Genomic DNA, 26,810 nt, shown 5'->3' with positions numbered 1-26,810 from the left:
ATAAAGACTGCATATTGATTTTGATCGTCGTGCTTCTTTTGTTGCTTTTTACCTAGAAGTGTGTTTCCATTATGCTCAGCGGGTTTTGTTTGTTTACTTTGGGTTTTTATCTTCTGGTTTTGGTTTGGCTTGGTGTTTGTCTATTGAGTAACTGACATTTACAAAAAATACATAGAGTAGAAGGCCCACAAATCTGAATTTCATTTTGGCAAAAGGAAAACGCAGAACCCATCGCTCAAATTTATTAAGGATTTCAAGACAGTGCCAGCAGAGCTTTTAAAGCAAGAATGAGTCTCTTCTAAGCCTGCGGCCCTGTGTGACTCCACTGCACATGTCAGAGGCCCATGAAACCGACCCGGGAAGGTTTCAGCCTCAGGATTTGATTCAGGTTAAGCATTTTGCCAAGATTATCACAAAGGTGCTGGGCACCTTCCATCCCATCACATCAGGAGGAACACTGAGGTTTGCTTTTTCAACTCAAGAAAGTTTCCTCTACAGATGAGTAAAAAATACGGATAAGAAATAAACAAATAATAGGGGGAACAAAGGTTAAAATTAATTCAGTAGATTGAAATACTAGTGGTCAATGAGAGGGAATCGTAAAGGATACGGCACGTATGAGTTTTTCTTTTTTATTTCTTTTGCTGACGAGATGCAAATGTTCAAAAAAATTATCAAGGTGATGAACACACAACTATGTGACGATATAGTCAGCCATTGATTGTAACCAGGTCCAGAATGTCTGTATGTCAAGAACGTTTGTATGTTTGTTTGTTGTTTACAATAAAAATATTAAAAAAAAATTTCCTTGATAGTATTTTGACTAGTACTTCTATCCTAATTAGTTTGACTTCTGCTTCAGGAGCATGTATCATTCTTAGGTTGATTTCTAAGGTTTTTTGTGTCTTATCTTTAGCTTACTTCCCATTTTTATCTTTTTCCTCTACTCTTTGAAGAGATTCATCAATCTGTCTTTCAAATTAGTGACTCAGTATTGAACAGTATCAATTTCTGCTCTTTACCATAAGCCTCCGATGGGGGTTGAATCATGTTCCCTACTGAAAGCATGTTCAGGTCCCATTCCCTGGTCCTGTGGGTGTGAACCCATTTATAAATAGGACCACTGAGGATGTTATTAGTTAAGGGGTGCACAAACTGAAGTCCTTACATGATAATGAAATTGGACATGGAAAGAGAAGCTACAGGGATTAGCAAGAAGATGGGAGACAATGGAACTTGGAAAAGGAAGAAGATGCCACCATGGGATTGCCATGTGAGGGAGAATTCAAGGAATCCCAAAGATTGCCGGCCAGCCAGAAGATACAATCCCGAGAGGAAGCAAACCTTGTAGCCTCTGAAACCACAAGCCGATAAATTCCTGTGGTTAAGCCAATATATTATATGGTATTTGTTTTAGCAGCAGGGAAATGAAAATACCTCCAATAAAAATTCTAATTCTATTAAATTTTTGGTTTTCTAACAAGCTTTCCTTTTTCTATTTCCCTTTACATCTCATGCATTTTTTCCTCAACCTGTGGTTTTATAAATATAGGCTATGTTCTCAAACATATCATGGAGAATGCTAAAGCATTTTCTAAAAATTTTCTTTTGACTCCTAAAATTGATTGTTTTTAGAGATCTGAAATTTCAGATGATGCTTTTCCTTTCTTAGTTTTCAATTTTTTTTTCAAAGACTCCAGGTCGTGACAGTTGTCTTTTCCAATCACTCATCTTGAAAGCACTAGCAATGTGTGTTTCTCAACAGAGAGAGGATTCACATTTCTCTTGGCAACACCCTCTCAAAGCTCCTTTCTCAGACTATACTTGTGTGGAAGACTGGAACGCCCAGTCTCTAACTCAATTCCCAATATCTAGTAGGTGTTCATCTACTTTGTCTCAACTAGACTGAAATGGGATCTTTTCCTAGTAACATTTCCTGGGGGAGGGTTGACCCTGGGTTATATTTAAATATTCATTTTTAGCCACTTTCCAAGAATTAACTGCCTACTAAGATTTTTCTTATTGTCTTCACTTAACAGTACCACTAGCAGCCAGATTCATCAACTATTTATCAGACTCATTTCATTTATTCATTGTTATGCCAGTATCATTCAGGCTTAAATCCTTTCTGATAAACTCAAAGAAGAGCTATGGACATTTATCACAAGAATATTCTGCATCTACAGTCAGGGTTCAAGACCAGTAAACAAGGGTGGTTTCTAGGTGACATTTGTCTTCCTTCTATGGAATTAAGAGAAGATACCAAGATATTAAGATTCAAAGAAGGAAAGTAAATGAAGGATGTTTTAGGACATAGCTGGAAGAAGAGGTTTTGAGAAATTGTGAAAACAACAACAAAAACAAACAAACAGTGAGACAAAAGAATTACATTGCTTAACAATGCAGAGAATGTTCTTGACCCTAAAGGTATTTGGAAAGTCTTTCAGCCTCTTTGAAGGCAAAGTTGTGGTGGAGGATTTCTACCAGCAGGGTAAAAAGTTCATGACTTCGTCATCTTTAAAAAATAATAATAACAACCCAGTCAGTGTTTTCAACTTGTTCAGAAACTTCCTTCTTAATTTTTATCTCTCCTGCTACAGTCAAACCATTCCTGAATTCACAACACTTCACTCCTAATACCACATTACTTTAAAGCCAAGAAATGCTAACAGCTTTACAATTACTGACCAATGCCATCCCTTCCTTTGGGTACCCAGATTTATAAATATCCATAGTCTGAAAGTTATAATGGCGACACATAATATAAAAAGCAGACAAGTGGGTAGAAGAGATGCAAGACAGAGAGTACAGAATTCTGCTCTATGTGACCAAGATAAGTTCCTAAAGCATCAGGTTCAAGCCCAGGATTTCTGAGGCCTGTCCATCCCTATTCTGGTTCTGCAGCAGTTTGGACTAAATGACCTAATACCTATGGACTAAACAGTAAATCAAATTACCAATATAACCTGTACGCAATAACAGAGGAAGAGTAGAGGAAAATGAAATAAAGAAGCAAATATAGGTAAGTTTAGTTGGATAATATTCTGAAATATTGCCTTACATACTCTTCTTCTAGGAAATCCTTATTTAATGTAGTAAATTTTCCATCACCAGACTATTCCAAGAAGCTGAGGCTTGTTGCTCAAGGGAAAAGAAAACAAAAATACTGAAAGAGGAAACAGTAAAATTTGTGATTTTTTGAGGTCTTGAGTAGACAGAGGCAGTAGTCTTCAAAGTCCATGTCATGAAACCATAAGGTCTGTTCATCATAGTGAGAAAAATGTTTTGAAACATTAAACAGCTTAGATTGGAAATTAAAAGACAAAGACTGAAAGAAAAGGGCATAAAGTATATTCAAGAATAATACATTGGAATAAGAGTATATAAGAACGTGGAGTTAATTCCTATGTAAAGAAGTAAAAAGTTTGTAAAACTGATAAAGAAATGCACAGTGAGTCAATGTGTCAGGACTGTCACCATCTTTTCCTGAGGGTAGGGTTGAGGGAGGGGTTTGAGTCACCTGCTTGATGAGGGTGGAGATTAAGTGTGGAAATATTAGGTATTGGAAACTCAAGATAGGTCTAGAATTACTCAAGAGCAGAGGAAATTATGTTTAAATTTACCAGAATATAGTCCATGAATTTGTAATCCTTGGAAAGGAGCATGTGTTCCACATGGCACCTGAGTTATAGAGCAGCGATGACAGGTGTTTGGGTAGATGAACCTGAGGGCTGGTCCACTGATGGATACACACTGGATCATAGTGTATTTTAGTCTCCACTGAAATCCCCAAAGTGTCCGAGAATGAGCCAAAGGGCCCAGTGAATCTGGGTCAGGATGGCGAGGTTGCCTAGTGGGTCAGAAACAGCTGACTGCCCACCAAAAATATGTCCTCTTGTTTCTGTACTGAGAGGTGGCCTCCTAGCCAGAGGCTGCATTTTCCATCCCCTTTGGTGTATAGGGATGACAGTGTGTCTAGTTTTCACCAATAGAATGTGAGCAGAAGTGATTAAGAAGGAGGAATGCTTTCCCCATACTCTTTCCCTTCTTCTGGCTTCTAAGTTCCCAGGGTCATGGTTCCTGTACAAAGTTGGGGAACCACAGTGAATTCACAGGGATGCCTAAGGGGATATCAAATATTCAAAGGAAACAGTAATAACTATAGAAACACACTATATTGAATTCAAAGGGCTTCTCATCCCTCCCTGCGGCTTTCTGTTTATAAGAACTCCTGCAATCTGGATTAAGGACCGCTTTGGTTCAGCTGGCTACACCTTAACTAAAAATCACATCTTCAAAAAAATCCTATTTTCAATGGATATATACATACAGGGGTGTGGATTAAGATTAAAAACATTTGTTTATTGGCATACATAATTAAATCTACCACAGGGCCTTGTTTTATTTTAAATTTTTGAAAGAAATACACAGCATTGTCTGTAGGATACTAAGCAAACTATTACTATTAAATTTTTTAGACCTAACTATTTAATAAAAAAAAAAACTTTTAGATTTCTTATTGGCCTAGACCCCTGAGAATGTAGCACTGAAATTCTAAGGTCATCATGAATTAAGAAAGTTTGGAGCCTCTGCCTTAAGGAATAGTTACAGGAAGATAAAAGGAGGATGGGTTCCTGAATTTCTACATGGGAGAAAGTCACCTACCAATTAAGATCTCCCACACTGAATGGTAAATGCATCATAAATAAACTTCTGTTGCATTAGCTCACTGAACTCTGAAGGTTTATCTGTTGCAGTAGCTAGCATTATCCTAACTAACACAGAGAACGTGGGAATTCTAACCTGAGACCAAGGTAGAGCCGCAGATGCCAATAGTAGGTTCCTGCATACACACTGGGGGTCAGATGAGCCCAGCTATATCTGCTTTTTTGTTTGTTTGTTTGTTTGTTTGTTTTGCATGGGCAGGCACTGGGAATTGAACCTAGGTCTCCAGCATGGCTAACAAGAACTCTGCCACTGAGCCAACGTGGCCCACCCTCCCAGCTGTATCTTACTAGCGGTCACTCAGCCAGAGGATACATCTTCCCCAATACCCAGTTGATGTGGAAGTCCCCTGAAATTAAGGACAGCCTCAAATAAAATGGGGAAAGGAAATGGAAAAGAAAGATGCTAAAGATTTAGCCCAAATGCAACTGATAAACTTCAACATTGACATTTTAAATTTTAATTTAATTATGCTATTCAGGAAATAAATAGATTTGCATTTTTTTTGCACAAAATTCTATAAATTTTGAATCCACCACATATAAATTACAGAAAGGAAAGAAACAAAGATAGAGGCCGCTGTTTCTACAACCAGTCACCTGCTATAGAAGGTGTTCATGACTTCCCTTCTGCACTTTCTTTCCATGCTCCCTGTTCTAGTTTGCTAGCTGCCAGAATGCAATATACCAGAAACAGAATGGCTTTTAACACGGGGAACCTAATAAGTTGCTAGTTTACAGTTCTAAAGCCAAGAAAATGTCCCAATTAAAACAAGGCTATAGAAATGTCCAATCAAAGGCATGCAGGGAAAGATACCTTGGTTCAAGAAGGTCAATGAAGTTCAGGGTTTCTCTCGCAAGTGGAAAGGCACATAGTGAACATGGTCAGGGTTCCTCTCTCATCTGGAAGGGCACATGGCAAGCGGCATCATCTGCTAGCTTCTTCTCCTGGCTTCTCGTTTCATGAAGCTCCCCGGGAGGCATTTTCCTTTTTCATCTCCAAAGGTCCCTGGCCAGTGGACCTGTTTCGTGGTGCTACAGCATTCTCTGCTCTCTCCAAATCTCTCATCCTCCAAAATGTTTCCTCTTTTATAGGACTTCAGACACTAATCAAGACCCACCCAAATGGGTGGAGACACTACCAGCTAATCCACCTTAACAACCACTCTTGATTAAATCACATCTTCACGGAGATGATCTAATTACAGTTTCAAACATACAATACTGAATAGGGATTATTCTGCCTTTATGAAATGTGATTTTGATTAAAACATGGCTTTTCTAGGGTCCATACATCCTTTCAAACCAGCACACTCTCCTTGCTTTCGGCCTGCATTTCAGATAGTTGGGATTCTTTGGTCATTTGGATGAGGAGCCTGAGCCCTTGGTGGTGCTGCCCAGGTAAGATTACAGCACTTTCATTACCTGTTTCACTAGGACACGGGTCTCTATTGCTTCCTGCTACTCTAGTATAGCAGTTCTATTTCCTTTTGATATTTAGGCTCAGTCACTTTAACCAACACTACAATCTCGTTCTTGCCCATTTTTTTTTTCAGAGTAACCCAGAAGGGTCCACATAATAATTTCAAGTTCCATTTAAATGAAACTATTTCCTGGTGGAAACATGCCTCCTGGACCCTTGTTTATTAAAATCTCTGAACCACAGAAATCAGGATACATAGAAAACTGTACCAGGAACAGAATAATGGATGATGAGTAGACAAAAACCACAGATATCCACTACAGATGTGGAAAACATTTCAGTCAACATCATCTTTGGTCCTCCCCACCTCAGCTTTTGTATGATTGAATTTCATTGCTCACTTTCCTCCCAGTGAGGCCGAGAAACGCTGATCGAATTAGTTTGTGTATAAGTGGTTTCTCCCTAATAGAATGCAAACTCTGTGAGGAGTTTATCCCTCTTGTTTACTGCTCTATGCCTGGAACATGGTAGCCAATAAATATTGATGACTAAATAACAGATTAATGCATGCTTAATAGTTTGCATCAGACACTTTTATACACATTATCTTATCAGAAGGCTTGGCTTTTGGAATGGAAAGGTTAGTGAGATGAAGGAAGTTGGTATGGGGTAGCATAACTAAAATATTAGGGGGTGGTACGACCTCCTTGAAAGCCCTAACGTAGTTCTCCTCCCAAGAAGGCATAACCAAAGTGTTCATAATTTCCCTCTGTTCTTAGGTTCTAACTTTACAAAAAATGTGTGGTTTTTACAATGGCCTCAATTCCTTCTTTCACTAAATGATATCCTCCCAACACTGTGATAGGTGCTGTTGCCAAACAATCAAATTGTGGTGTGTGTTTCACAATTTACACAGATTCAACATATATTTAATAGTTCTGTATTTTTTCTAATGTACAAATGTATTTTCCCCTGTAAAAATGGTGCCTCTTTTCCTTCCTCCCCATTTCTCTTTTTCCTACACCCCCCCCCCCCCCATTTCTCCTTGACATCTCAGTTAAGCACAGAATAAAGGCCTGGAGAGAAGGGTGGTGTGTCCATCCTCCAGCTGTGTCGTGGCTTGTTCCCTCCTGGGTCTGCCCACAGTACCTTCAGCATAGCTTTATGACAGCACAAATGGCAACCGGTGCCTATTTCTCTATGTGGTTTTGTCTCCTACTGCCTGTGGTAGGGCATGACCTTAATTGTCTTTATATCCCAGGTAGCTGGCACATAAGATGGGCTTACAAATGTTTATTGAATGAATTAAAAACCTTTAGCCTACTTCACAATGGCACCAAGGGCACCCTCTGCCAACTTCACAATGTCACTCAGACATAATTTTGCCTACTTCACAATGTCAACTGCAACTGACCCCGTACAGAAATGGGGACTCCCCAGGGGGGTCAGGGATATATCTAGTTTCAGCCCTGTCTGAATCACACGCCACGGGTGGCTCCAGCCAATGCAGAGGATCAAGTCCTGAGCTGCAGCCGATGGATTTAGGTTCCGCAGTCTGGTCTGGAGAGGCTGTAATCACCGAGTTATGAGAGAACCGTGAAGACCCCTCTACTCAGGCACCTCTCCAGAACAGCAAAGAATCAAACCTGCTGGTAGGCAGGGTATGCATTACACCATTGCTCAGGGTGCCTCATCCGCTGCTGCAGAGAAGTGGCCAAGCCTGGAGGCAGAAGCTACTGGTGTTGATGCGAACTGATACGGTGGGCCGCAAAACTATCCAGGGAAAGTGGCACGCAGCCTCTGCGGATCCCAGAAGTGCAGCTGGGGAACTTTCCCGGCCCGGCCCACAGATTGCTGGAGGGTAAGACCGAAAAGGATCCGCCTTTCTTAGACCCGGGTATAAAAGGACAAAGGTTGTTGTCACAGCCACGTGAGGCTTAATTGCCCCCTAATGAGCCCTAACCTGGCAGGACTAATGAAAGAGGAAAGTTAAAGGAAGTCCCAACCTCTGAGACGCGGCGCTCCGCTGCCGCCCGAAGAGCCGCTCTCCCAGCAGCTGCCCGGTCCGGAGAGGCGCCTCGTCCGTACAGCTGAGCGGAGGTCGCGGCCACGGAGCCATGTCCCGTCACAGCCGGGCCGGGAGCCTCGGGCTGCCGGCTCTGTCCGTCCGGCTGCTGCTGCTGCTTGTGGCTGCCGCGGCGCCGCCGAGTGTGGCAGGTGAGCAACGCGCGCCCCGCCGCCCGCGGCCGGGGACCCTCTGGGAGAGGTCGCCCCGCGCCGACCAGGCCCCCTGTCCGCGTCCCGCGGTGCCCGCCGAGGGCCCTCCCGAGCACCGAGTCCTGCCAAGTTTATTTACAGCAGGTATCTTGTATTTGGGTGTATCCCAAGGAACGCTCTTTTGTGGAAGACTGGCGGGTCGTGCTCCAGTCCCGCTTTGGCTCAGTGGTGGCCCCTGAGAGGGGCATGGGATTGCATTTCTGTGAACTTCAAAAGTTTGGGTCAGACTTCTTGCAGACTAATCGGTTCTCTCCTACACCTACTCTCTTGGTCACAGAGGCTTCGCTTGTCCTCAGCTCTGGCTAAAGGACATCTAAATATAGACCTACAGTTCGTACGGAGTTTTGACTCCCAGCTGCCATTATTTTTGACAGTAACTTTGGCTTAAAAATAATAAGAATTGCAATCTGGTATTTTCAGCTTGATCCGCCCCAGGCAGCGTGGTAAAGCTGTATTTCATTAAATGTTTACTCTAATACTAAATAAAATTATAATCTCCATTCATAGAATCACCAGTCTCCATTGTGAGTTTGAGATCAATTTGCCTAAAGATATATAGCAAATGAAGCCAGAGCTAGGATGCCAAACCATGTTAACTTAACTACCCTTTTGGTAAAACAGGTTTTATCCCTACAGGTAGGTATCAACATGATCTCTGCCCTTTGCATCCCTAAAGAAAAAAAGAAGCTTTCGAATTTTTGCTTCCATTCCCGATGAGTAAGACTAAGATTGTGAACTACAGGGCCTTGAAAGACTTAAAAGCAGTATTTAACAAGGATTAACTTTGGGGTTGTGCAAGTGGTTCAGTGGCAGAATTCTCGCCTGCCATGCTGGAGACCCGGGTTTGATTTCCAGAGCCTGCCCATGCCAAAAAATAAAAATAAAAAAGGATTAACTTTGCTTTATTTCATAATCCCTTTTCTGTGCTGACCTTGTGCAAGAAGAATGGGGTGGGGTACTGGGGAGGGTGCCCCCTTCCCAAATATGTGTAGTGAGTCTTGTTAACACCATCTTCATCAACAAGTATATGCAGTTACCAGATTTGAAGGCCTTTGCTTTTGCAACTTGCACACTTACTGCAATCTTTGCAGTCTTTTAAGCTGCCCAGGCTGTAGGACTCAGCAGTGATGGGCCCCCTGGGCCCCCAATCCTTGATTTAGCTGCACCTTCTGCCCTCTGCATGGGGTAGAAGTGGTCTTGGTGCTGCCTGTAGTCCAGGGAGACCTGGGAGAGGGTAGGGAGTGTCTCTGAAATGGACACGGCTTTTGTATATGGAAGCTGGCTGAAATCTTTCTTCCTTTTCTGTTCTTCTTTTGGACTATTGAGATTATTTTAAATGTTCCTATAGGTAGAGGGGGCAGTCTGAGGTTGAAGACCTTTTTTTTTCGGAGGATAGGGCACTGTTCATTCAAGAAGATATCACCTTGCAAGAAACTCTTTCTTGGGTGGGCCATGGTGGCTCAGCAGGTAAGAGTGCTGCCATGCCCGAGGACCTGGGTTCGATTCCCAGTGCCTGCCCATGTAAAAAAAAAAGAAACTCTTTCTTAAACTGAATTCACCAAATAGTAAGCTGACTCCATGCCAAGTGGGTCAAGAGCGAAGACAGAGACTTGGGGACACTTTTGGTGAAAAATAATCCAAACAGCACTGTGCCAAGCCATCTGGCAAAAGGCTTCCTAGCATGGTGTTGAAAGATGTCTGGTGATGCCCACACTGAATATTTCAATTAGATGTGATCTAGTCCTTTGCTCCACCCATATTAATCTATTTTCCATTGGAGCTTTTTGGATTTTTGTCTTAACCTTTTACTAGACTGTCAACCACTTGGGAGCAAAAAATAAGGAACTTTGCTAGCTGTTGCTTTTCATGTTTTCTCTGTAGTCCCAATGCAGTCCTCTGAACTTAGCAGGGAATTGATAATCACTAAAGGGCTTGCATTCTCATCCCTTGGAATGAATTTTATATCTACTAACTTGCACCTGTTTATAAAAAACCAACCTCTTTGATCTTTGAAGGTTACTTTAGTTTCAGTATTCCAGAAACTGGCAAATAATTGCACATTCTTCTTAGGCATCCTTTCAAGCTACAGAGATATACTGGCATTACCTTTATCTTTCCAGATTGGAAAGCCCCCTATTTGTTTTTAGAATGTCCTTGTATAATTTTTAAGTGGTCTGTAGAGTGAAGTCTTAGGGAAAGCAGATGGGCTGGCTACTGAGAGACTCATAAGGTGACATGTGCTTGTTTAAAACTGGGTCAGAATCTGGCTGTCCGTCCTGCCCTAGAGCTGGTGGAATCCAGGGAAGCCAATTCACCCTGATATACACCCATGTCTATTCATCAGTGTGCCGACTGTTAGTTTTCAGCCAGAAACAGAATTGCCAAGCAGACTGGTTATCTGTGTAGCCTACTCCAGGCATGTTCTCATGTATCCCATTTAATCAAACTACATGGGATAAACGATGACAGGGCTTCTCAGGCTGGAAGCCTAATTCACCTGTCTTCCAGTAGGCACTAGACATTTCAGTCTCATCATAGGGTTTGCCTCCATTGAATGGTGCTTGCCTGATACAGCTGTCAGCTGGAATGCTGCCTTTTCCATGCTCCCAAGGTTCATCAGAGCCCACTTGAGATGAACTGATTCCCTCTTGATATAGATGAATGCCTTTATCTGGCAATCGAAGAGTTCACTGTCCTGGGAGTTGGGTTCAGCCTCCTTAAACTGGCCTGGCAGACCTGTGCTTAGGGCCAATCTTAGCTGATCCTTTAACTCTTTTTTTCCAAATTCACTTGAGATAAGTTCTCACAACTGCTCCATATGTTCATTCTTTCAATGGTGGTAATTCATTCTTGGAAGCATAGTGTTAGAGAGGTAGCATTCTAGAAACAGAAAACTCTTTTGAGCCAGACTGCTTGCGTTTGAATTCTGACTCCAACACGTAGGTGTGGAATGGAGATTCAAACTGTGTGACTTTCAGTCGTTTAACCTCTCTATACCTTGGATTCCTCATCTGTAAAATGGGGATTATTAAAGTATCCACCTCATAAAGCTGTTGTAAAGAACATTGCCCTGGCACATGGTATATACTGTATTATAGAGTGGCTGTTATATTAGGCATTGGAGTTGCTTTTCCCTGGAAAGGCAAGCAGGATTGCAGATGATAGTCTATGTGCTTTGAAGTAATAACTTTTTACAAAAACAGGATGTCTTCTTAATCATATTAATACTTAGGGAATTTGGGGTTCACACCAGCATGTTAAGCAGGTTGATAGATCAGAAAACTGTGAGCAGCGTTTTAGGTCTCTTTACTGGATTATAACTAACTGAAATCACCTTGATTATTTTTATTGAAATGCATTTTTAATAACCATGACTACTTTAGAATATACTTCTTCCTGAGCCTCACCAGGTCTTCCTTCCATTCATCCCTATTGCCTTGTTGTTTCAGACCCAAAAGAAGTCAGTGTTCTCTGTAAATTCAAACATTTTCTTGTGCTCTCTTTATATCAGTTTTTCTATAAAAATGTAATAGAAGATAAGTTCCTGAGCAATTCCTGGGAGAAGTGCCCATTTTTCTTCACTGTTAAACTTGTTTTCCTGATCCTTCTGGAAATACAAATCCAGTAGCAAAGATCAAAATCTTTCTTCAGGAAAAAAATGTTGAAGGATCTTCCTTCAGGATTTAAACTGAGTCAGAAAAAATTTTTTAAGAAAGTTTTCATGGTAATTGACTTTTCACCATCTAAAATCTATGAATCACACGAATGTCATCTTGGAAATTTTTTCTGACACGCAAAACAGAAATTTTTGCTTTCACGCTTCTTTAGCATTAATTTTACATTATCACCTGCTACCTTTTGCTTTTGTTTCAATCCAAATTATAAAGCATTAACTAATGAGCCAGCAAAGGAAAGAGTTAGCAACATCAATCATAGAATGAGTTTCAAGAGATTTATTTTGTTCACCATTTTAGTTTTTATTTTTTTTTCCCATGCATTTAACCTTTGTCTTTTTTTTTCTTTAATGGAGTAGGTTCTAGTTACTCCCACAAATATACTTGTATTTAACAATATTTTGAAAGTTTAGCTTTTAAAATATGGGTAGTAAATTTCTTCATAATGGTATTATGTAGCTTCTTTGTACTGTTGCAAAACAGGAATTTACTTAATGTGATAAAAATGAAACTATTTTTTCTTTTGGCAAGAACTCTGATTTAAGCTGGCAGAGAAAAATAGGTACATTTCACAGAGATGATGGAAAAGTTAATTTCTATTCAAATAAATCTCCAGCATTTTTTTCTGCATCAGTGGTTAGTTACTATGAAGCTTATTTTGTTTTTTTAAACTATATTGTTTTCTGTTCACCTAATACATTTAACACTCATGTGTCCCACTACATCTCACCTGCTTGTTATTCTAGCTCCACACAGGTGTAACCTGAGGCACCTCACCTCAGCCACACTGTGAGAATCTCTTGGTTTCCCTGGAGCTTCTCTGAAATCACAACCATTTAGCACTAGCATACTTGCAAACATGAGAGTAAGGGATTAACATTTTATCCATGGGCAACCTTTGACCTAGAAATGGGACAGGAGCAGGTGGATAAATGCTCCCCTCTTCCATCCCATCAGTGGAGACCTCCAAAGCGCATTCTACACCCTCCTCAGAGGCTCTCCATGGGATCAAGCACCAGTGTCCCCAGTGGAGACCCCCTCAGAACAAACCCATGAATTAGCTCTCCCCCCTACCCTGTTTCACTTGCTCAGTTCTCCTACTCTTGTTCCCTGGGAGCATTTCCCTAAATAATCCTCCTTTCAGCAAGACTCTTAGGCTCTGATTTCTGGGGGAACCAAAGCTAAAACATCTATTGATAATTTTGTTGCCTGGAGGCGATTAATTTATGAATCAAAGATTCTCTTAATGGCTCTGATGAATAGTCAAAGCATATCTAAGAACCGGTTATCAGTTTACACGGAGCCCTTTCAAAGAAATGGATAGAGGTGGTGAAGAAAAGTGCAATCAAGGTACATGGAGCAAGAAAGATAACTGAGCAACTGTGCTCAATGAGCATAAAAGAGAAATACAATTCAAGTATCAGAAACCAGTGGACTTTTAGATAAGCCCAATCTTAATAAATTAGATTTCACTTATAATTTTTTTCTGAATATTTCCTCATAAATTCTGCCTGCTCTTACATGTCTTTTTCTTTTTCTCTAACTCATGGAACACATTGGGTAAAAATGGTATTACTCAGTGTTGGAAAACTACTTACTCTACTGTCATAAATGAGGCCCTAGGAAAATTAGGAGAGAGTGATTGAGGCTACTTACTGCTATTTTACACATTCTTTCTAAGACAGGGCTAGAAATTATTTTCATCTGAAACAACTAACTCATAGAAAATATCAGAGTACACATGTAAATAAAAAATTTCATTTGGGTGTTTGGGTTTTTAGGTAGAGAAAAATAAAGATGATGGGCTTCTTCTGTCTTTATTTATAGAATAAAAATACTGTTTTTATAAAGTATCATTCCCATTTCATTCTATAAAATATTTATCAAGTATGTTGATTTTGAGGATGTCATTGCTGAAATGTTTAAATCTGGTATTTCATGTTCTCAGCTCTGGGGAAAACATCAACACATGGCACTTGGCTTTTGGGCTAAATAGACTTAATCTGAGAGCCTGGATCATCCTTAGCCTGGCTTGCAGAACTAGTTATTTTTTAATTATTTTAGATTAACTACTGGGAATGAATGTTCTAACACAATTTTCTTTCATTTGACGTACGCATGCAATTAAACAAGATTCATCAAAGAAACATTTGTGGGTACCTCCTTTGTGCCGGTTATAATACTTTCAGATGAACAGAAATGGGCCCTGCCTTCAGAGAGCTTGTGCTCAACTAGGTTAGGATAAAATATGTCATCTTTTTCTACCCTTCTCCTATTACCCTTTTCATACCATTCCCATCAAACATGGAGATGGTTTTCAAAATAGAAAAATACAATGGCCTGGACAATTATAAGGATTTTTAAAAATCAGAAAATAGCATGGAAAATCAGAAAGAGTTGATATATAGAGAAAACACTGAGTAATGAAGGACATTGGTTAGGGGTGGAGTGAGAAACTCAGAATTTGGCTTTATTCTCAATACAGGCACTGCAAATTCAGTGCCTATATTGGTCAGCTTGTTAGCAGTAAATTTTATAAATGAATTCTCTTGAGGACTGGGTGAAGGGTTTCTCATGCGTGGAGGTACACCAGTGTCTAAAAAAAACCCCACAGATTTGCAGAAGCATGTTATTGGTGGTCAGGAAATAGGTACTGGCAACAGTGAAAATATAATACTTAAGAGTGCTTCCATTTTCTTGAGTAAACCAAGGTGTAGCAAACAAGGTTGTTGGAATGGAATGTGATGAGAAAGTCAGGCCTACAATGCTCAAATGAGAAATGCCAACGTTCTGGAGAGGGCGTAAAGCTAAACCAATGCCGTGTTAATACCGAGAAGTTAGGATTTAGGGGATGATTGTAATTACTGAATCATTATATAGATATTCCTTTTTGTTTTCTGGTATAGTAGGATAGTCAGAAGGAAATACCTGAAATCTCTGAACTATAATCCAGCTGCCTTGATTTCTGATAATGATTGTTCCCTGGGAGCATTTCCGTAAATAATCCTCCTTTCAGCAAGACTCAAAGGTATAACTATATAGACTTTTCTTATGATTGCAAAAACTGTGTGACTAACCCTCACTTGTACCCCTTATCCTGTTTTTCAGCTTTAAAGTCTTATGATCAGTAAAGCAGCCCCTAATGTTTATTAGTGAAAGACCTTGAGTCAGGCCAGAATCAACCCATCCCAATTCCAGGTAACCTCTAACCTCATCATCTTAAGCCATTGTACTCAGTATCCTAAAACCTACAAAACCATCAGAGTTACTGCAGTTCGTGGAGACAAATTTTTAGGCCCTTAGGCTGTCTTATCTCCTGTTTTGTGTCTAGCAATAAACTCTTTCTCTCTTGGAAACCCTGGTGTGGTAGTTAGATTCAGTTGTCAACTTGGCCAGGTGAGCATACCTAGTTTTGTTGCTGCAGACATGAGCCAATGGTACATGAACCTCATCTGTTGCTGATTTACATCTGCAGTCAGCTAGGAGGCATGCCTGCTGCAATGAAGGACGTTTGACTTAATTGGCTGATGCTTAAATGAGAAACTGCAACGTAGCACAGCTAAGCAGCTCAGCATTCCTCATCTCAGCACTTGCAGCTCAGCCCAGGCCTTTGGAGATGCAGAAAAAAGTCACCCTGGGGAAAGTTGTTGGAACCCAGGGGCCTGGAGAGAAGGCCAGCAGAGACCATCCTGTGCCTTCCCACGTAAGAAAGAACCTCAGTGGAAAGTTAGCTGCCTTTCCTCTGAAGAACTAACAAAATAAATCCCCTTTTATTAAAAGTCATTCTGTCTCTGGTGTGTTGCATTCCGGCAGCTAGCAAACTAGAACAGATTTGGTACCAGAGAGTGGGGTGCTGCTGCGGTTTGCAAATACTAGATATGTTGAAACAGTTTTTTTGATGGCTAAGGGGAAGATTTTGGAGGAACCGTGAAGAGAATGATGGAGAAGTTCTGGAGTGCTTGAAGAGACTGTTGGTGTAAATGAAACTACTACCAATCTTGACAAAGGAGGACACAAAAGGGAGAGATTGGAGTTTGCAGAGTGAGAACCATGGAAGCTCGGGTCTGAAGCCAAGAAACCTCAGCCAAGAGAGTGGACCCACCCATATACATGGAGAGGGTGAGTTTACCCTGAAGGGTGAGGATGAGTCTCCCCTCTCATTGCAGTGAAAGAGTTGTGCAGCCTTAGGCCTTCGAAAAGGTGTAGCACGCTCCTTGGGGGACTGGGAGAGCCTGCCTGCCACCACATGGAGGGGTTGAGCGTGTGCCCCAGAAATGGCAGAGAGCCCAGGGGTGGCCCTGATGCCTGGAGAGAGTGGAGCCGAGAGGTGGTCTCCTTGATGTTCCCCGAGGTTGATTTGGAAAGAGGCGGGCCACTGCAGAGGCCCTTGGAAGGGGTGGGACTGCCACTTCCTAAAGCCGAAGGATAAATAACTTTCAGACTTTGAAATCCCACGGCACTTGCCCTGCAGGTTTTACATCTGTGTTTCTTCCAGTTTCTCCCTCTGGAAATGAAAATCTGTATCCTGTGAATATCCTCCCTTGCATATTGGCACCGGACTTGTTTTGAGATTCACAGGTCCACAGCAAGAAGAGAATTTTTTGCACCTATTTAAGGTGATGTTTGTAGTTGCCAAGTTGACAAGGGGTGGACATGTGGTAGTTAGATTCAGTTGTCAACTTGACCAGGTGAGCATACCTAGTTTTGTTGCTACAGACATGAGCCAATGGTACATGAACCTCATCTGTTGCTGATTTACATCTGCAGTCAGCTAGGAGGCATGCCTGCTGCAATGAAGGACGTTTGACTTAATTGGCTGATGCTTAAATGAGAAACTGCAACGTAGCACAGCTAAGCAGCTCAGCATTCCTCATCTCAGCACTTGAAGCTCAGCCCAGGCCTTTGGAGATGCAGAAAAAAGTCACCCTGGGGAAAGTTGTTGGAACCCAGGGGCCTGGAGAGAAGACCAGCAGAGACCATCCTGTGCCTTCCCACATGAGAAAGAACCTCAGTGGAAAGTTAGCTGCCTTTCCTCTGAAGAACTAACAAAATAAATCCCCTTTTATTAAAAGCCATTCTGTCTCTGGTGTGTTGCATTCCGGCAACTAGCAAACTAGAACACCTGGTTTCTCAGGAATTGGTTATTTGAGCACATTGGGCAAAGAAGCCACCACTTTTTATCAACATCAGTATGACTGGAAGTGAAAGAGGAGAGAATGGCATGGCTTGCTCATCTTCCTTTTTTGTTTTACTGTTCTTGTTTGTGGCCCCTCCCCTTACCACAGCTCTTTGTGCTGTTTTCTAGTTAGTCAGCCATACTTCCTCATTGCCCTGCAAGGATCCCTGGAGGTTCGGGTGGAAGGGAAGGTGTGAGGCTATGGTGATTGTGGTCCAGCTGTATTTGGAAGACAAGTTTATTGTATTTGGGAGATGCATAAGTTTAATTGGCCTCACAAAAATTTAGACAATCATTTGATGTAGTGAGTCTATTGACAAAGAGTTCTGCACTTGTGTTTATTAACATCATAACTTCCACTTTTTAAAGAAAGCCTGCCATTATGGTCATGAGTTACAAAGGTGAGAGAGGGGGCTAGGAGGGACTCAGGCTTCAGGCTGAGAGGTCATGGAGAGAGAAAGCAGAAGATGGAAGATGGGTTGGGTTGGGAACATGAGTTTCATTTTGGATATTTTGCATTTTTAGTGCTTAATGAATCATCCTGTTGGTGCTGTCAAGTGTGCCATTGAGTGTGCAAGATGAAGAGAAACTTGTGGAGGAGAATGAGGAAGAGAGACAGGCAAAGGAGAGGATTCAAGGGAGGGTGATGTCCCAAATGCTACGGGAGGAAAGAGTTTTAAGAATGAGGGAGTCGTGACCAGGGTCAAATGCTTTCAGGAGGCCAAGTGACATGAAGACTCAAGGATTTCATTAGTAACCTAGTCAGGAGCATGCCGGTGGCATGGTGGGGATGGATGCCAGACTGCAGTCAGCTGAGGTGAGGAAGATAAAGAGGTGGAGTTTCTGAGTGCACGTATCTTTCAGAAGATGAGGCCTGGAAGTGGGCTTCTCTTGCTCACGGCACCTAATCCAGTCCCTGATACAATGTAGTCACTATAAAATTTGTAATAAATGCATGAATGGAGTGAGAGATTCAAACAGTAACTCAATCTGGTCACAAGATCTAAGAGGACTTCTCTAGTGGGTTTGTTTTGCTTATGAGATCATGTTAATGTGCTGAAGGAGAAGACGTCATGGCAGAGAGAATGAGTTTTAGGGTACAGGAGTAAGAAGATATAGGATGGAACAAAGTTCCTAAATGAGGCAAGAGAGGTGGGGTCCAGAGCAGGGGTAGAGGGATTGAGGTGTACAAGAAGAGAGAGATGAGGATGACTACAGGATTTATGAGGATGAATTTATAAAGTGATCAAGAAGTTGAGGAGTTCACAGCTAATTTTTTTTCCTTCCTGATAAGAATCTGATGTCGTGTGGAGAATTAAGCAGGAGAAATAGGACAAGGAGCCTGAAAATGTGATACTTTGGCCCAACTGCTGAGGGGAATGAATGAAGTTGTGTACCAAGGACTTGAACCCTATGTTTAGTTGAATGGCTTAAGCTCCAGCCCTGCTCAGAATCCCGCACTCTAGATTAAAGCATTTAGGCCCACCTCTTTGATGCCCTATGATGCTGTAACCATGTCCCTACCTTCCACCAGATTCTGTGTGCTTTGGGCACATTCTCCTTGACCAACTCTCTAGTTTTTCCCTAATTATAACAAGGATGAACAGAGGCAATTTCCCAATTCTTACAGAATGAACATCTTTAAAAGCAAACAATGGAATTGTTGGCTACGTAGGTAAAATGAGCCAGCAACTCAGTTAAATGGTGTTCTGTCACTACTCTCTTTCCTTTTCTTCCAGAAGTCTCCTATGCAACTGCATACTGGATCCATTCTGAAAAGAAAGTAGAAGTCAAAGACATACTGGACACGAATGGGGATGCCTACGGCTTTTACAATGACTCTGTGAAAACTGCAGGCTGGGGCATCCTGGAGATCAGAGCAGGGTATGGTTCTCAGACCCCAAGCAATGAGATCATCATGTTCACGGCTGGCTTTTTGGAGGGTTATCTCACTGCCCAGTAAGTACCGTCATGGTGGAGCAACTGCCATGAAACCTCTGTCCCTTTCTTGACTCCGACAATGGCTTTTGTCATCCTGGTATTTGTACATTAGAACTGAAAAGTAGCTGACATCCTTCTCATGTGATAGAAATAATTGTATCTGTAATCTGTATCTGCCTAAGAAGAACAAAGCCCCTTTTCAATTCTCATGGCACTTATTGTTATTGTTTTAAATATTTCCTTCTCATGAAACTGTTTTAAAGGGCACCCAAGCCATTTGATCCTACCTGTCATTTAATGTCTGGTAGAAAGCAAATGAGAGGTGGAGTGACTCCTTGAGAACCACAAAACAAGGAAGACTAATTAAAAATAAAATGTAGGGTGCTTTATTTTTAGCAATCGTGAAGCAATACTTCCAAATGGGCAAAGAGATTATAAATTGAAATTTTAATGAGTCTGATATAAATGGTCCTTCTAGCTTTACTGTTCCTTGATTCTGCTGTCTTATAAAAATATCAAGGGTGTAGTTAATAATAATGCAGTAAGGATACATCCTTTTAGAGAAAAGCTCTGTAAGGGAAATAAAGTTGTGACTCATTTAATTAAGGCTCATCCCTCTTTTGATTTAAAAAGTGTCTTGATGACTTCTTTTACTCTCTGTGACCTAGATTGTTGAGTGTAACTTAACAAAACCTTATTTTAGACTAATACTGTCTTAGTCATAGTAAATGCTGGGCTGATGTTAATCTGTTTCTGAGTATGTTTTTGTTTTGGGGTTGGGTGTATAGGCCAGAAATCAAACCTGAGTCTCCTGTATGGCAGGTGAGTATTCTACCACTGAACCACCTGTGTACCCCTGTATCAGATGTTGACTTACGAGGTATTGGGCTCTGGTTCCACTTTTTTCCCTTAAACTACAAATTCATTTTTAAATATTCATACCCAATTTTTGTTATTTTACCATAAAAGTACCCATTAACAATCCAGTGTTCAGAGACATATAAATTGAATAAGATGTTTAAAAGTGTATTATACCTGTAAAAATCTGAACTTCTTAACCTCCTCTACAAACCTGATCTTTCTTTACCCTCTGAATTCTGATTGGGTTAATTAAAATGAGTTGCAGGTTTGGAGAAAGAATTCTGCCTGAGGTTGTGTGAATATAAATGGCTATATTAACTCATGGATGACATATACAATGGGTTATTAAGGGATGCTGTGACTTGCAGTAGCATCTCTAACCTATGAGAAATTTCTGAAGATAATCTCTTCCTTGTATATTTTGGTTGGTGTCATTGTTAGAGAAAAAACATAGGGCTTGACTGAGAGGGCTTCTGACAAACATGACATTTCTGGTTTTCATATGTTTCAGGAAAAACTAAATTTCATCATCTCATAGCAGCCACTTCTGAAGTGGTTTTATTATTTTACCTTCTTATCAAATAAAGCATTGACCTATCCTTGAGTACTTTTATCCATTTACTAAATATATAGAAAAAGATTGGTGTTCTATTCATAATTTTTACACTTCTGAAATAGAATGAAAATTGACTTGCTTAAATTTTTATTTCTTAAAAATAAAGACTCTCAGCTGCTACTTAGTAACAAGTTTCTTGCCTACTGGGTCTTTTTGCCATGCCCTTCCCCCAAATATTTCATATGTATGTCAGTCTTTTTTTTTTTTTTTTTTAATGTTTTTTGGGGGATGGTGGTGCATAGTCTGGGAATTGAACCCGAGTCTCCTGCATGGAAGGCGAGCATTCTACCACTGAACCATCCATGCACCCATAAATCACTCTTTTAAGGATTTTTAGAAAACAGAACAAAGCAAAATTTCCTGCAAATTGCAAGGACCTAGCCATGAGTCTGTACCGTTTGGAGCAGTAGCAGCAGTCCATGTACAAATTGTTAGGAGCTTGGGTGAGATAGAGCTGATAATCTCAGTGTGGTATTAAAGAAAACTGCTTCAGAGAACAACCTTAAAAGAGTGCTTTAATAATACATTCTATAAGACTCCAAGAGAGGGTGTCACCTCAGCGGCCCATGGTAGTCAAAGGAGGCGTTGGGAAAGAGGTGAATTTGGGGTCTGGCACCCAGCAGGTAAGAACCAAGTGGCTTAGCTGGGAAGAAAGATGAGGGGGATCATTCTGGGCAGAAGATAGCAGCACAGAGTACTGAAACAAGCACCACGTCTGAAGTAAGTAAGTTGCATTTATAAGGAGCAACTTGTAAACTGGCGGCGATGATGAAGCAGAGACAGCAGAAGGCCTCCGAGTGGAGCCATGTTGTGGAAGGTTTTCGTGGAGAGCCACTGACAAGTTATCATTCTGTACTTCCAGCACAACTTCACTGCATTTGAGAGAAAATCTCTCTGTTCATCACTTTCGAGTATTCCAGACAGTAATAATTATCCCCACCTCCTCAAGGATTGGTACTAAGAGTGTGAGTCAGCCTCTGCTGTGCTAACCATTGAAATAGTTCATTGAACAGCAGACAGTGTTTGGTGAGCAGGAAGATGCATGATAATAGAACTGAAGAGGGTGGAAGAAAAACAGAGATCCGTATTTATATATTTGTAAAAGAAGAAGAAGAGGAGAAGAGGGAGGAGAAAAAAGAAGAGGAGGGAGAAAAGGAGAATTACAACCAAGACTATCTTTAGAAGAACCTTTCCCATAAGCCATTGTCAGAGGCTGTTATTTTAATTGCATTATTGAAAAGTCAAATACAATATGGGAGTTTCTGAATCAGCATACATTTAAAGGACTTGCTCTTTGCCTAACTCAAAATGATGAATGGTGCGTTGTAACCCAGCATGCTTGGAATGGACCCCTGTCATTTCTGCCAGTTAATAACTTACCAGTGTAACCTGTGAAACCGAAGACTCAGAGTTGGAGTACTGCAGCTCTGAAAGTCAGCATTGCTACATACAAGAACTGTTAAAGTAACTGAAAAAGAGATTAGATTTCAATTAGAGATAAGAACGAACCCAATCTGGTTGGGACTAATGTAAATCAGAATACAGGGTAAAGGATGACATTGTATTTTAGAACTTCACCTATTGTATAACAGCAAAGGAGGAGAGGTTCATTTTGTCCAAAATCTAAATTTTCTGTAGCACATAATCTACTTCAACCTGTCTGGATAACTCATTTAAACAACCCAAACACATGGAGCCCAGAATGGGAATGAGGTCTTGTAATTTTGCATAGCTTAATGTGATACCTGAATACATCCCAGTGTATGTTGGGCAGATAATTAAACAGTATTAGCAAGAGGTCTTGAGGGACTGGAGAAAAAATATGGAACTATTAAACTTTCCTACCAGGGAAAACCCTGATACTGTCTCAAACATTAGTGACTCCCAACTCAATAGACCAAGCCCTTGAATCTTGAGGCTTCTCTTATTAGACTTATTTTGGTTGCAGGGAGGCTAAGCCTACCTATGGTTATGCCTAAGAGTTACTGCCAGAAAACCTCTTTTGTTGCTCAGATGTGGCCTCTCTCTCTAAGCCCAACTCTGCAAGGAAAATCATTACCCTCTCCCCTATGTGGGATATGACATCCAGGGATGAAAGTCTCACTGGCAACATGGGATATGACTCCCAGGGATCTGGCTGGCCCTGGAACTATGGGATTGACAATGCCTTCCTGACCAGAAGGGGGAAAAGTAATATAACAAAATAAGTTATCAGTGGCTAAAAAAGTTCAAATAGAAATGAGAGGCATTCTAGAGCCTACTCTTATGCAAGCTTCAGCTAGTTATTGCTAATTACTGTGGTTTTCCAAACCCCAAGCAAAACCATTCTTGTTAACCCTACAGAACACATGGGACTTGATCAGAGATTCTACGAAAGTTTCACACACTGTGATTACTTTCCAGAAACCTACAACCTCTGGATGGTTCCTAGGCTAGATAAGTCCTAAAAGCCAGTGGGGCCAGCCTCTCCAGAACATCAACTAGTTCCATCCCCCATCCCATATTATCAACACCCCTATCCAACATGAAAGAGTTAGAATGGGCATAGCCCAAATTCCCCTAAAGATTGGGAGAAGGATCAAAGGAGAAGGAGGAATTATAACAGAGAAGATACGATTTAACAAGTGAGTATGACAGCTGAGTCATTATATTGATATTTCTTTTAATCTCCAGTGTCTTAGATCATCTAGAAGGAAAAACCTGAAATTGTGGAAATGTATCCCATACCAAACTATGAAATCTGTTCTATAACTATTACAATGTACTTTGAAATTTATTGCTTTTTTGTATATACATTATATTTCACAATAAGAAATGTTAATAAATAAATAAATAACTTACCAATATCACCATCCAAAGCAAAGGGGTAGAGAAGAGGGAAGACCTGTGGGGGACTACTGATAAGGTTCAGGAAATATAGGCTTGTTACAAATTCTGATGCCCAAGAGTTTATTTTGAAGGAGGAAGATAGGTTGAATGGAGTAGAGCAGCTGGGTTTCCATGGGGAGAGCTCCAGTGGAGCGATAGAATAGGAGATGCTGGAAAGATTTATAAGATTGTGACTCCCAGACTAAGGGCCACCAAGGACTGCTTCAATCAGCACCACAGCTACAGAGACCGCCATGCACAGTCTCAACTGTGTGAGAGGCAGGGTGGCATCTTCTGAGCAAAAGTGTCCCAAATTCTCTGAAGCAAAGTATAAGAGTTTAAAATGTCACCCACCTGGAAGCCATGACTACAGCTACAAACTAATATAAAGAAAGAATACAGGGCACAGGCTAGTTTTTAATTTATGAGCAATTGTCTGAGTGGCGATAGCATCTTCAGACACAGATGTACCTCCAGCAGGTACTTAATTATGTGCTCACTAAGTTTAATTGAATACTGTTGCTATTCCAATTCTATTAGCGATGAGTCAGAAGTATGAAGTGCGTGTTGCCCTGTGATGATGCAATATTATAGTAAGAACCTTTGCTAAATTGGAGTTCCTTCCTGTGTTTTTTTAACTACATGGGTAGTTCCAAAAAGTGGTAAATTCAGATGATGTAAAAGCTAGTAAATAGTCTTAGATTTTTAATAAAATGAGGTACGAAGCCTTTCTGAAAAGAATGGTGATGAGGGTGTGGGGATTAGGTCTGCTCCAGTTTTTAGTAAAGTGGCCAATCTCTTATGTTGCTGAGCAGCTACGACTGCCTCCTCTGGAAGTACCCAGGTTGAGTAAGTCTATTCAATGCAACAAACACTTGCTCTGCTACCTTGCGCCAGGTTTGGAGTGTAAGAAGGAGGAAATGAAGGAGAATTAGTTCCTGAGTACATTCTTCAAAGGGAACACCTTTTAAATTAGTATATTGATGGAACTGTTGCCAAGACTATAATAAAAAGAGATTATAGCAAGACCATGGCATGAGAAGAAAGAGTAGTGAAAAGGTAGAGTCATTTCTGTGTGTTTGGGCCACCACCACAAAATACATCAAGGATCTCCTCCACACCCCCAGCTTGTTCCTTTTGATGTTAGAACCTGAATGTGCTTCCAGGATGGAAAAAAAGAAAGATACAAGTGGGCTACAGTTCCACCCTGAAAAAATATCAAATGATCCTTCAACTAGCAATTACTTAAAACCACAAAATTGGTTTTAATGGACCACAAAATTATGATGATGATGATGATTTCAGCTAACACTTATGTACATTTATGATGTGCCAGGCACTGTTCAAAGAATTTAAATTATTTATTCCGCAACAACCCCATGAGATATGTACCATTATGATCCTCTTAATTGATTATGAAGACTTTGGCACAAAGAGGTTAAATAAATAGCCAAAAGTCACAAAGTCAGTACATCGGAGCCAGGAGTGGAAATCAGGTTGTATAGTTCTAGAGTTGCACACACGAGCACACAGGGTCAGTCACTAATGCGGATACTAAAGAAGCTCAATAGGGTCCCTTACTCAGGGAGTCAAAACAGAAAAGAGTAGGAAAGAGCTAAATGATGTGGATTTGGGAAAGGGTTGTTGTACGTGTGCACGATTTTCATATATGAATGGGTGTGAGTGGTGTTAAGGTGAGGGAAGTCTTGGCCAATTTAGGAGGAAACTTTACTTCATGTACATTGGACCTGTAAATCAACCTAACACGTCTATGAAGTGGGAACTAGTGTTATCTTCATCTTATAGGTGAGAATTCAGATGCATGGAAAAGTTCAGAACCTTATTTATGGTCATAGCCAAGAAGAAATCGAGTCACACTTTGAACTCAGAAGTCAAAGCCTGTACTACACACACACACACACACACACACACGTATGCACACACTGTTACACTATCTTGCTCCACCGCAGAAAAGTATGATTCCAGCCTATGTATCAAAAAGTAGACCTCAATTGGAGGGGTCCTGAGAGGAGATTTCTGCTTCCCTGCTCTGAATGTCAGATTAAAAAACCTAGCCTGCACAAAAAAACTGAAAAAATATATATTTAAATTGCAAAGTAGTTACCCTCCTATATTTCCATCTGTTTTGTCTACAATTATGTAAACATCCTTGGCTCCCCCACCCCCACCCCCTCAAGGCAAGATGAATGTTCCTCTTTCTGGAAGTAATAATTGACAAGGGGTAATAACTGGAGAATTTACCAAAATTAAAACAGACACAAGTCTTTAGTTGGAAGACATAGCCTATTAAATCACTGTAACACATTAGGTAAAACTACCAGAAATTGAGGGTGAAGGGAATAATCTTAAAAGCTACCAGAAAGAAAACATTGACTACAAAGGAATCTCATCCAGATGGGAAGCATACTTCTCATAAACAGCAATAAAATCAGAAAATATTGGGATAATATCTTAACAGTACTGAGAGAAAAATAGCTAGAATATTTAACCATTTAAATTATAAGAATAAGGACAACATAAGGATATTTTCAGACACATCTATCAAAATGAACCACCCACAGACCTATATTAAACTATGAAAGGATTATATACTTAGCAGAAATAACAGGAGGGAAAGTTTGGGAATTAAAGAACAATAGTTAATGCGAGACAAAAAAGTTAATAAAATTTGTAAAGTAAGAAAAAATAAAAGTAATTTAAAAAGTAGAAATATTTTTTGAAATGCTTTCAAACTTACAGGACAGTTACAAAAATAATGCACACACCATACAGAGAACTGCAACATCTCCCTACCCTCACTTCTGACCCTGAATACCTAGATTCACCTAAAGGTTTTAACACTGTGCCACATTTGCAGTATCATTCTATCTGTTCATCTATCTATGTGTCTGTCTGTGTATCTATCAAACCATTTTTATGAATATTTGAGTATAGGTTGTATACATCGTGCTTCTGGAATATTTAGTGTATTTATTAAGAACAAGGATATTCACTTATTTAACGATCTCAAGTTCAGTTATCAAGTTCAAGATATTTAACACTGACATAAGGCATACAATCTATATTCTAATTTTTTTTTATATCTCAATAATGTCCATAGAGCCTTTTTTCCTCCTTTGCTAGAACTGTTCCAGGACCATGTATTACATTTAGTCAATATCTCTTTAGTTTCTCTTCCTTTTTATTTTTTTAATTGTGGAAGCATATGTACAACATAAACTTTTACATC

The 26,810-nt window shown here is 40.4% G+C and overlaps 1 protein-coding gene across 2 annotated transcripts in view; it reads left to right on the top strand.

Moving 5' to 3' along the window:
• The first annotated feature begins 7,396 nt into the window (after positions 1-7,396).
• Positions 7,397-26,810, top strand: part of PLBD1 (phospholipase B domain containing 1) — a 58,897-nt gene continuing 39,483 nt past the window's right edge. Inside the window, exons 1-3 of one of the 2 annotated variants that reach the window (XM_077170154.1) lie at positions 8,287-8,364; positions 16,006-16,217; positions 19,014-19,233. In XM_077170154.1, the coding sequence (XP_077026269.1) occupies positions 16,079-16,217; positions 19,014-19,233 (359 nt within the window). In that variant the 5' untranslated portion in view covers positions 8,287-8,364; positions 16,006-16,078. Of the gene's footprint in view, positions 8,365-16,005; positions 16,218-19,013; positions 19,234-26,810 lie in introns of both variants that reach the window. The other variant, XM_077170155.1, reaches the window with a different exon arrangement.

This window comes from Tamandua tetradactyla, chromosome 7 (genome assembly GCF_023851605.1).
Source record: "Tamandua tetradactyla isolate mTamTet1 chromosome 7, mTamTet1.pri, whole genome shotgun sequence".
NCBI lineage: Eukaryota > Metazoa > Chordata > Mammalia > Pilosa > Myrmecophagidae > Tamandua > Tamandua tetradactyla.
Note: the sequence above shows the minus strand (reverse complement) of the source record. Positions and strands in the feature narration are given on the sequence as shown.